Consider the following 12,770-nt stretch of genomic DNA (forward strand, 5'->3'; position numbering starts at 1 on the left):
GGTTTAGGGCTGTTGTGCATAGGGTCGCTATGAGTTGGAAACGACTCGACTGGACGGCACATAACAACAACAACAACAGTTTTTAAGTAGGGAAGCAATCTTACAGATAATATCTTTTGTTTATGCTCCACTTTGCAGTTTCAAAGGTGATATCAGGAGATAGGTTCAGTGTGGCGTTTAAAGAGTGCCTCAGGGTGAGTCTCAAAGGACTCTTCACTTCTCTACTGACCCAGGATGTCTTCCCCCTGTGCCTTTTAAAATAAGGATTTGAGTTCTGTTCCATCTCTTTCCCTCATTTTTGTGGGATCAACTACCATGCCCCTGCTCAGATTGTTCTGTGAAAGTAGCTCACATCATCTAATTCTTTCCATCTCAGAGTGGATATAGTTGTGGCTCCTATAGATGTGTGTCTTTGCTGCATTTGAGTACCTTCTTACTGTTTTGCTGCAGGTAACTAGAGGCCTGTAATGTCTTAGATAGTTCCTCTCAGCTGTTTGGATAGCTATTACTCACTCCACTGGGATGCAGATAATGATTTTTGTGAACTGTGTTATGCCAGTTGATCGAGTTGGGCCATGACGCTATAGTCTTTTTTTTTTTCTTTCTTTTTTTTTTTTTAAGTTTTTTTTCTTTATTATTATTTTTGTGCGTGTACTGTCAAATCAGATCTGACTGGTACAGGAGGATATTGCGCCTCCTTCTCCGGCAGAGCATTTGGTGGATTCGAACCATGTTCCTCTGGGATTGCAGTGCAGCTTCTTGCCACTAGGCCACCAGAGCTCCCATATAGTCTTAAGCCTTCAAAACTAGCAAAGCAGTGTTGAAAGCTATTTGGTTGTGTCTGTGTAATGTCTGTCTATCTGTGTCTTCAGTAAAGCTAGGTACCTGGCCCAACTATCTGTATTTCAATCTGTTCTCACCTAAAGGACTAAAATTTGAATAACTTGAGCTGAATCAAAAGCCAGAGGTAACATAAAGTCTAGGAACAACAGGAATCTGGGCCCATCTTTAATCTTTGTTTCTGCTCTCCCTCATTTCCTACTCTCAAATCTCACAAGGCAGCCTCCCAACTTAAGTCTGTAATGCCTCAGAAACCACATTGAGTCCTCTTCCCTGTGGTCTTTATGCTGTTGCAGCTGTGTGCCAGCTGTTTTGCTGATGGAGGCTACAGATGGGAATTTGCTGGTACTTAAGTCCTGTTTTTCTAATTAAGGGTGCTTCATTATTTGAGCTAAACATGTGGTAAGTCACACCACAATGAGAACAAAACCGATCCATCTTAACTCTAGTATCTTTCACCAGGAGAGGGTAGAACATGGCACCTCCCAGGAACTGGAGAAAAGTTTTTGTGAGCTGCTTTCTAAAAACTGTATACCTCTTGTGTGATGGCTGTATCCTTTGCATTTTACCATCTTCTCTATTAAGTCAGGCATTTTGACTTGGTATTTTCTAGCATATGTCTCATTTCTGATTAAAACAATCTGTATTTTAATTTAAAGGTCCACATTTTTAGATTCACTAGTGTTGGTGTTGCTGTTAGATGCTGTCGAGTTGCCTGCATCTCATAGTGTACAATACCTCTGAGACATGGCCTGTCCTGAGCCAGTCCCACTGATCCTGACACACCGACCCGTGTTGCCCAAGTCACTTTATCAATCCATCTCATCCTGGGTTTTCCTCTCCTAGGCTATCCCTCCACCCTTCTAAGAGTGATGCCCTCCTCCAAGGAACTGTCCCTCTTGGCTACATGCCTAAAGTGTGTGAGACATAGCTTCAAAATCCTAGCCTCCTAGGAGAAAATTGGTTTCACCTTCTTCAAGACCAACCTATTTGTTTTCTTGGCAGTACATGGTATGTTTAAGAGTCTTCTTTAACACCGCAACTCCATGGCATCAATCTTCTTCTGTCGCCCTTACATTGTTTAGCTCTCTGATGTATAGAAAGTAATTGCGAAGATCATGGCCTGGTTCAGGCATACTTTCATCTCTATACTGACATCATTGCTACTCTGGAAAGGTCCCTCACAGCAGATTTTCCAAGGGCTGGTGCCGAGAGTATTGATTGTGGAGCCGAGCAAACTGTAATTGTTAAGAACCACAATCTCTTCTCCATCTATTGTGGTGCTGCCAATTGGCCCAGTGGTGAGAATCTTTGTCTTCTTGATGTTGAGCTTCAATTCATATTGAAGACTACAGCCCTTGCCCTTCTACAGCAAGTGCTTCAGGTCCTTCTCACTTTCAGCCAGCAAATTTGTGTCATCGCCATAACATAGGCTGTTGATGAGTCTTCTTCCAATCTTGATGCCACTTTCTTAATTATAAATCCCAGCCTCCTGAATGATCTGTGCTACATATAGATTGGAAAGGTATGGAGACAAGCTCCATCCCTGACACACTCCTTTCCAGATTTTGAACCATGCAGTGTTCTCTTACTCTGTTCTGAGCACTACTTCTTGGTGCAAGTTTCACATGAACACAAACAAGTAAGTGTTCTCGTATTCCTGTTCTTCTCTAGGTCAACCATAATTTGTTGTGATCCACACAGTGAAATGTCTTTGACTAGTCAATGAAACACAGACAGACATTCCTCTGATATTATTTGCTTTCTGTCAAGATCCACTCTTACGATGTATTTTAGAATGAAAATATTGTTACTGACTTTTTTCTTTTTTAAAGTAATAATTCCCTGAGTTAGAAATTTTTCAGCAATCTGCTCTTGAGAAAACCATATAATCTACTTTAATATTTGTATCTCACACCATTGAATCTTCAAATTTTATTTACTTATTTAAAACATCATGTTAAGGAAACATAAGCATATTTCTGTATTAGTGAGGGCACTCTGGTGACCTAGTCCGTAAGGAGTTGCACTACTAACCCAAAGTTCTCATGAGCTGCTTTGGCAGTTTAGATTTACCAGTGGCTTCTCAGGAAAAAGATGGGCAGTCTCTTCCTCTTTGATTTATAGCCTCTAAAAGCCAACTGGTGTGTCAGGCATATGTCGATTCCAACTTGATGGCAATGACTTTGAGAGGTTTTGGGTTTTTTTCACGATACTAACATTCAATTGAGTTTCTCTATTCTCTAGCCTATGTATGTGGATTATGCTTTGCAGTTTATCACTTTTTGGTCTGAATAATTGGTAAAATATATATGTTAAAGTGAGAAATCCAGTGTAATTAGGGAAAGTAAATGAAGTCCAGGAGCAATTCATGCTGTTAAGCCTTTCAAGACTGAGGGAATTGCTCCAGTCAGCATAAGCCAGGAGAGCAAGAAGGACCTTCATGTTGTCAGAAACACATGCTCAGTGATCCCCAAACAAGGCAACCGAATAAAGAAACCGAGAATGGAGACACACGCAGATAGGGCCAGCAGTCAGAATGTATTCATAACAGTGAACATCTGGCTTAGGGAATACTACCATTTGCCTGAGAATTAACCCATATGACCTAATGGGGGGAAACGCCAACCACCACACCAATGCATATTGAAGATAGAATGGGCTGTTTTCATATACCATATAACTTGAAGCTACTTCATATAGTTGGGAGAAAGAATTGATAATTCACTAATATTTAAGGACCATGTTAGAAAAAGAACTATAGACATATTCTAGACATGAATCGAAACCACATATTGGATATTTTGATTGTGATGAAGATACTTTGTCTTAAAATATCATTTGATGGAATGTACTGTTAAAACAAATACTGTAAAATGTACAGCCACTTATGTTGAAAAGTGTACTATATCTAAAATATTTTTTTTAAAAACAGCCCTGGAGCATTTGAATAATTGTTCTATTTCAAAGTGTTCAAGTGACACCATTCTGTGATTAGCCATAACCAAGGGACATTTGTGGAGTGACTGAAAACACTTCTGTTTGTCTTTTAAAAAATCATTTTCCTGTTCCTTTTGTTAGGAGTTGAGTTAGTTCTTTCATCTGCACCTGCTTTTCTGATGAAAACTAGTCATTTCATTGTGCCTAAAACATTTCAGTGGACAAGTACAAATTATATATATGCAGTAATTTAATGCAACAGTGGAACTCTAATAGATCGTATCTGTATCATATTGTATTTTAGGTTCCAGCAATTAAATAACAGAAAGGCACTCCAGAAAATATGTCTACAGCTCATTTGTTTTAGATGATAATCCATAATGCAATTAATTGCTGTAGGAAGATCACTATTAATGATAGGACTTGTAAAATTCATTTATGGTTTTATGACTTTTTTCCACCTATTTATTAGCAGCAAAACTTGGAACTCTCTCATTTTCTTACGTTGTAGAAAGTTTTCTTTAAAATTAAGAAGGAAAACAGTTTTTATATATACATGAGATGTGAGATTATGTATATAGAAAGTAGTTTGCCTGTGATTAACAGAAAAATCTTTTAAACCAGAAATGATAGACTTGCATTTTCTTTCTTTTCAAGGGAGCCAAGGGCACAAGAAAGGGGCAAGGACACCCAAAGCCCCCAAACAGGGCGGCATGAACTGGGCAGACCTGCTCCCTCCTCCCCCGGTACATCCACCTCCACACAGCAACAGTGAAGAGTACAGCATTTCTGTGGATGAGAGGTGAGAGGAATTTCAGAATGAATCTGCTCATGACATATGATTTCATACACCCATATATATAGTTGTTAAACAGCGTCATAAGTGCCAGCAACAATGGGCTTGAGGATGGCACAGATTGTGAGGATGATGCAAGATAGGCAGGGTTTAAATTTCTTGTTTATTGGGTCAATATAAGTTGCAGTTGCTTCAGTGGCACCTAACAACAGGAGCAACAGGAAACTAGGTCATCAAGGAGAAACTGATTTCCAAATTCTGTGAAAAGTTACCTCTCAGTGAAAAATAGTGTTGATGTGTCAGGAAGACTGTGTAATTGTCCTCTTGTCATTATTGGTTTCCATTGAGTGAGTTCTGATCCATAGTGACCACATGAGTGCCAGGTGAAATTACTCTGTAGAGTTTTCAAGGCTGTGACATTTCACATGATCACCAGGCTCATCTTCCTAAGAAGCTCTGAGTGGATTTGAAACATCAACCTTTTTTAACTCTTAGGTGAGTGCTTAACCGTCTGCCCACCCAGACACTTTGTAAACTCTCCAGATAGTTGCTATCCAAAAAGAAAATGAAATCTGGACCCTTCAATATTCTTTTAGCACTAAATATCAGAAAAAGAGTCTGGCTCAATTTCACTATAAATATTCATTGCCATTGAGCCAGCTCTGATAACAGCAAGCCGGTGCACGTCAGAGCAGAGCTTTGTCCCACTGGGTGTTCCGTGGTTGACAGGTCAGAGCATGGACTTCTAGCCTGATGATTGGTAGCCAAGTGCATTAAACGTTTACACCACCCAGGGACTCAGCATGCACATACATGCATGCCTCTGTGTGTGTGTGTGTGTGTGTGTGTGAGAGAGAGAGAGAGAGAGAGAGATTTTGTGGATTTCAATTATCAGAATTTTTGTGGCATATCTCTTACTTTTCATAGAATCATTTTGTGGGTTTATGCTGCAAGTACAATAGCCTTAGGACTCTTCATAGGTATAATCCCATTATGGTGAAAATGTGTGAGAACTTATGTTGTACTGAGTTAGTTTTCGTGTAGCTTTAACAAGTGTAAATAATTCACATGAGGACAGTCAGAAAGTTAATATTCTTCTTCCCACTCCAAAATTCATAGAGCACGACCCGATAACTTCCAAGTAAAATAGAACAGCTGTTTGGCTCTTAGGACAGATGTAGGAGAATTCACTTGATTTAGAGAATTAAAATAATACTAAACATAAAATCATCCAGAAAATAAATGTTTTCATAGTTAGAGAAATAAAGGTGCACTTCTTTCATTCTCCATAAAAATGGTGTTTACGGCCAACTATGTTCTGAAGCAGAGCTGCCTAAATTCTAATTTTTATTTTATAAAATTAGTTTCTGTTTTTATTTACATATTTTTAAAGTAAATATTTTATGAATTTTTAAATGCAAGTTGTATACACTAATGAAAAGTCCCATATAATTTTTAAACTCTCAAATAATAAAAAATACAGCTCATAGATGGTAATAGCACTTTGTGATCTTAATCCGCAGAAGAGGAATTAAGTAGATACAGATTTTTAAAAAACCAAAAAACTACCAGGCTTACAACTGTACCCCAAAGAAGAAAGCCAATTAGGACTGGGAAGGATGGACAGGTTCCTGATTTTTTGGCTTTTGACCTCGACAAATGGGAAGGTTCTCAGCAGAGGCGTAGAAGAGGAAGGGTTTTATGGACCTGGGACCACACACAGATGTGGACACTCAGCAAACCTAACAAGAAACACATGGTAAGGGAGTGAGAGGCAGCTGGGAATGTAAAGAGATGCCAGATTATGGAGAAACCTCCATTTAGGGAGTTCCATTTTCTTCTCTAGGCAGTTAGAGAGCTGTTTATTAGTATGGAGTGAATTAATGGCATGAGTGTGATGAATACTGCAATAAAGTTATTTTGGATGCAACTTCTGGATGGAGAAGAGAGGGTGACTCGAAGCACAGAGATCAACCACAGGTTCTTCTGTCGTACAGGTGAAGAGGAGGAGAGAATGAGTGCTGGAGGAGATAACTGAAGATTTGGGGTTAGGATGAGTGGGCACGTTGCTATGTTATTTATTGATAAATGGAATATAAGAAAGAGTAACAGAAAGAGAAAATGGAATTAAAACAAAGAAATATAGAAATAAAGCATGTTATTGTAATATCAGCTTTTGTGAATTTGAGTAAACCAAGGTGGTCAACAATGTAGGAAGGGGAGTAATGAGTGCACACATTATGGACTGTGGTGCATCACTCTCCTTCTAATTAAAAAGCGTATGTTCTGGGATGAAAAAAGAAGAAAAGCATAAATCTTCTCCAGATCTATCTTGATTTCCATGCAATTCTTTTTTGTGTGTGTGAAAAAAATTTATATTTATAATTAGCCCACTGGACTCAGTTTAGATGATCCCAATTTTGTTGGCAACATCCAAAGCATCATAGTCAGGGGCAAGTAGAACACAGGCCTTCTTCTCTCCATCAGGCCTAATCAAAGTGTTGACCTTAGCCACATCAATGTCATAGAGCTTCTTTACAGCTTGTTTAATTTGGTGCTTGTTGGCCTTCCACAATGAACACAAGTGTGTTGTTATCTTCTATCTTCTTCATAGCTGACTCTGGTCAGCGGAAATTTGATGATGGCATAGTGGTCAAGCTTGTTTCTCCTGGGGGCGCTCTTCCGGGGGTATTTGGGCTGCCGTCGGAGTCTCAGCGTCTTAGGCCGCCGGAAGGTGGGTGACGTGCTGATCTTTTTTTTCGCTGTGGACCCCCTTCAGGACTCCCTTCTTGGCCTTTAATGCCTTTGCTTTGGCTTCAGTTTTGGAAGGGGCGGGGGCTTCCTTCTTGGATTTCGGCGCCATCTTCCTAGAAAGGCGATTTCTACACAATTCTAACAGAAGAACAGAGCTGTTCTGCTTTTCTTTAGGGTATATGTATTTTCTTTCATCATCCTAAATGTAAGATAATGCTTTAATGTTTAAACAACTAAATAAATATTACTGTCTTATAATTTGAGTCAGGCCTGATTACGCAGTGAATTAAGCACTGAGGAAATGTTAATCAAAAGCTCAGTGTTTCAAGTCTCAGGCACTCTGCTGAAGAACACAATTTGGATTAATATTTACAACCTCGGAAAATCTATGTGGCATTTCTACTCTGTCCTATCGGGTCACTATGAGTCAGAATGAACTCAGCAGCCAAGGATTTTATCACAGTTCCAGAGCAAAACTGACAGTATTAGACAAATTAAGTTGATTTCCAGTGTGTCTCCCTCTTTATAACATGTTCAAAAAGAATTTTTCTAAACTTAACCTTCACCTCTGCACCATTTGTAGCAGCACTCTCATTTCAAGAACAGGTTGAATGAGAACACTAAACTATATAACGTTTTTGGACGTTGCTTTTATTGTTAGTTGCCATCAAGTTCATTCTGGTTCGATTTGTCCAGAACTGAGCAGTGCTTCATACAGTTCTGAAGGCTGGAACTTTCAGAAGGAGATCACGGTCTTTAAGGCACCTCTGGTGGCTTTTAACTTCCAATCTCTTAGCTCTTACATGTTCATGCCACATCTGGTAAATACTAAGTTAAAGTGTGAAGGAATCCTGGTGATGGTGGCGGCCATAACTCATCAGGCTGTACTTAAAGGTTGGCAGTTCAAATCTACCAGCCTCTCCAAGGGAGAAAAACAGGTAGGCAGTCTCCTCCCTTAACTATTTGCAGCTTTAAAAAACCAGATCTCCATCCAGTATTAGTCAGAACCAACTGCAAAGCAATACATTTAAGGTTTTTGAAGTAGAAGTATGTTAAATGGATATTTTAGTTGTTGACTTTTCAGAATCTATAATAATTTTATATAGATATTATTTACAAAGGAAACTCTGATGGCTTAGTGGTAATGAGTTGTACTGTCAATCCAAAATTTTTCAGTTTGAATCCTCTAGCTGCTCTGTGAAAGAAAGATGTACAATCTCCTCCTTTTCAATTTATTGCCTCTGAGAACCCACTGGATAGTTTCAATGAGTCAGTTTTCAATTGGATGGTACATAACATAGTGGGTTACAAACTCAAGGAAAAGATTTATATTTTGTGACAATTGACTTTTTCCCCCAGTATTTTTATTGGTCTCAATAATTACTTTGTTTCATTCATATACATTGTGTTTTGTACAATCTTTCATTTACATTGTGTTTCATACAATCATTCACATACATACTATTTTACATTCATTTTTAAATGGGCTTACTTACAAAGTTTGTATACATTGTGTTTCACATTGTAATTCACATTGTGTTTCATATAATCTTTCTCATGCATTATTTTTTATAAAAAGAATCACTATTGGACCTTGCCCATCATTACCCTGTCTTTTCAGCTGGATCCTACCGGTTAGCTTCCCCGCCCCTCTCTGCTGTGATACATTAACTTGGGAGAGCCTGGAGATCATTATGCTGAGTGAACTAACACAATCTCATAAGTGCAAATACTGCGTAAGACCATTATTATAAAAATAGAAGGATAATTAGTAAAACATGTACAAAAATTCAAGGGTGAGAGGAGAGCAGAGAGGTGAGGATAGGGGTGAAATGACAATTAACATTTTGTTTAAACACCCTTTCTTTACCATGGCCCAAACAGCATGCATCTTTGAATAGATCAAAGCTGATCTTCCACTTCCTGTATAAAGGTGGTTTTCTTTCAATTAACTTTAATTAAGCTTACATGTTCTTATTATTTGTTTTAGTTATGACCAAGAAATGTCATGCCCTGTGCCACCAACAAGGATGTATTTGCAACAAGATGAATTAGAAGAGGAGGAAGATGAACGAGGCCCCACTCCTCCAGTGAGGGGAGCGGCTTCCTCCCCTGCAGCTGTGTCCTACAGCCATCAGTCCACTGCCACACTCACGCCCTCGCCACAGGAAGAGCTCCAGCCCATGTTACAGGACTGTCCAGAGGAGATTGGCCACATGCAGCACCAAGCTGACAGGAGGTATGGTGTCACTAGCATTCTTTGCTGACAAATTACTTCCCCACTCATCGATGGCATTTATATAAAACTACTCCTTGCATATGCCATGACAGAGAACCAAATACTGTGACTATTCAGGCCATGATAGGGAGATCTGGTGGCCTAATGGTAAGAAGTACACCATAATCCCAAAGGCCTGCAATTCAGATCCACCACCAGCTGTTCTGCTGGAGAAGGATGAGAAATCTCCCATGCAGTTTACTGCATCTGAAAATCTGCTGGTGGGCCTGTGATGAGTCAGTTCTGACTCAAGGGCACATAGTAAACTCCTTCCGTGATATAACTTTCACATCACCTATACCTCTTCTTGTGGTGTCATTAAACATTATGCCAAGGTCGTTAACATATCAAATACAACTATTGACAACTGAACGTATAACAATAACACAAATTGTGTTCATAAACACATGGAGATTGTATAATACATTTATGGGTGGCTAAATCTTGTAACATACCATAAACTTTTTTGTTCTTTAGTTTTCCTTATGCCTGAGAAAGTCACTTCTTTGGCTGGGAAATTTATTTTCTCCTGTAATTAGTCCACATAATTATTTCTTGTCTCACAGATACAATGTCACATAAGAACAGATTTGATAAATTTATTTTTCTGTTGACCTTATATTCTTTTATTTTAGTAAGAAGTTAAGCTGGAGACCTTTTGTTCCAGTTGATAAATAAATGTGTGTGTGTATGTGTGTGTGTGTGTATGTATGTGTGTGTATGTGTGTGTATGTGTGTGTATGTATGTATGTGTGTGTATGTGTGTATGTATGTATGTGTGTATGTATGTGTGTATGTGTGTATGTGTGTGTATGTATGTGTATGTGTGTATGTCTGTGTATGTGTGTGTATGTGTGTGTATGTGTGTATGTGTATGTATGTGTGTGTATGTGTGTGTATGTGTGTATGCATGTGTATGTATGTATGTGTGTATGTGTGTGTATGCGTGTGTATGTGTGTGTATGTGTGTATGTATGTGTGTGTGTGTGTGTGTGTGTACATGCACATGCTAGTTTTTCTAACCTAATGTTGAGCATCATCAGCAAATGCATTTTTGTTATATACAAATATACAAATACTTCACTTGTCATATCTGTCACATAAAAGCTGTTACTACAGTTTGTTAGCTCTTCCCTCGTTGTTGATCATTTTATGTGCACTATTTTATTGCCCTTGACATATTATGCTGCCAATACATATTACTTAATACAGTTTGAATATAACTTGAAATAGATGATACTACGTGCCTCAGAAGATTTTATTTCAATATTGTTGAATGAAGGGCAAATTCTGGCCTATGTTGCTTAAATTCTTACCTTATTCTTGGATTAATACAGAGTTTGCAATGATTTAATAGCCCTGCTATCATTAAGAGGTTATAACCAAATTCAAATCATCTAGACTCTCAAAAGAAATTGTTAGACCTTCTTCTGTGTCTTAATTCTCAGTGGGGGTAGAATAGGGAACTAGAATGGCATACATTTAACTATATTTTACTCCTTGGAATCAGTGAAGACTCAGGACAAATAAGGTTATTATCATCTCAGGTCCTCCTATTTAAAGCAAATGGCCTTCCCCCACCCCATAATTTCTTTTTTTAAAAATAATATTTTAATTTCATATTGGTTTGCATACAGAATTCATATACATTGTGTTTCTCCCATTCCTTCATCCACTTGGTGTTTCATATGGTGTTTCCCATACTTCGTGTTTTATAAAATTAATCACCAATGGGACAAAACTTAGAAGGCCTAGTCTTCAGTATAAAAAGTCTGGCAAATACAGCCAGAAATGTACAACAGGAAAGGACGACATTGATAAATAGTATGTTGTGTACATCAAAAGTGTTTTCTAATAGATTGAAAAGAAAACCTACTGACTGGGAAAAAATATTAGTCAATGACATCTCAGGGAAGGATCTGATATAGAAAAAGTCTACAGAGTTCTGTGGGGCTTCCACAATAAAGAGACCAAGAACCCAATTACAAAATGGACAAAAGACATGGAAAGACTTTTATCAGAGGAAGACATTCATGTGGCCTTCTTTTTGACACCTCAAAGTAATAGATATAAAATCTAAACCTTGGCAACTGTCTTTCATTCCTTCAAATGACCTGTTTGTTTCCATTTCCACCAGTGTTTTTCCCTCATTCTTACAGATGACACTCAGTATATTCTTTTTTAAGTTTAGTGTACCATCCTCATAACCTTCTGAAAAAATAAAATCACTTCACTTTTATCCTTTATCTCTCTTTCCAGCATCTTTGTCTTCATGGGATCTTTTTTTTTTTTTACTCCTGTACACTTAATTCTGTTCTCTCAAACTCTTTCTTCTCTTTGCCTCCTCTTCTGACTGCCATATTCTCCTTGTCTCTTACTCCCTAGTATTATTTAACTACTCTGTCCCTCTTATTCATTCTATTTTATACTGAAGCTTAGTCCAGTATAACTTGGGCCATTTTGCTTCCACTGAACATAATTTCCTCAGGATCAAGTCCAGAGGTTTCTCAGTCCTTAAGCTTTATGCAGACTTGGCTGTTGGGGTTGTGAGAATCAAATGAGATAGAATATATAACATTCTTAACCTGTACCCATCTCTTGTTTGAACATTCCTGTTTTTCTAATGTCTCCATTCTCTTAGCTCAAACCATTTTTCCTGGTTTCACTATCATGTTTTCACCTAGACAGTTCAGGCTTTCCCTGTCCCAAGCAGCTTGTTACCCCTCAGATTTCCCTCTTCACCTCCTTTGTTTAGAATTCTCAAGGACTATTTAATTGACCTGTAGTGAAACATTAAAAGAACCAAAAGAATAGGCAAAAGTCATAAACATTTTTCATTTTAAGTTAAATTTCAGACTGTTTGATTTCTTCTGTTTTCTTCCTAACATCCACCAAACTGAATTATTCACTTAGTCTACTCAATGCTAATATGAGAGTGCCTAGTTTTTGTTTTATTTCTATTCCTAAAGATATTGAGACAGGGATTTAGTACCTCCCTCTGTGAAGTTATATCATATATTGAATTGTTATTTTTGTTCTTTTTGTTTTTGTTGTTCACACTCTACAAAAATCTCCTATAATCCTTCTTTACTCAGGAGTCTGATATGATCACTCCTTTGAGAGGCTTGAATGGCCTTCCATTTCTCTTAAGAGTTAAATATT

The 12,770-nt window shown here is 38.1% G+C and overlaps 1 protein-coding gene across 1 annotated transcript in view; it reads left to right on the top strand.

Moving 5' to 3' along the window:
• The window catches only part of ROBO1 (roundabout, axon guidance receptor, homolog 1 (Drosophila)), a 752,594-nt gene that overhangs the window by 696,120 nt on the left and 43,704 nt on the right, over positions 1 to 12,770 (top strand). Inside the window, exons 24-25 of the mRNA XM_006889823.1 lie at positions 4,438 to 4,582; positions 9,321 to 9,569. Of these exons, the coding sequence (XP_006889885.1) occupies positions 4,438 to 4,582; positions 9,321 to 9,569 (394 nt within the window). The remainder of the gene's footprint in view (positions 1 to 4,437; positions 4,583 to 9,320; positions 9,570 to 12,770) is intronic.

This window comes from Elephantulus edwardii, unplaced genomic scaffold (genome assembly GCF_000299155.1).
Source record: "Elephantulus edwardii isolate Elephantulus edwardi_28Jun2011 unplaced genomic scaffold, EleEdw1.0 scaffold00081, whole genome shotgun sequence".
NCBI classification, from domain to species: Eukaryota; Metazoa; Chordata; class Mammalia; order Macroscelidea; family Macroscelididae; genus Elephantulus; species Elephantulus edwardii.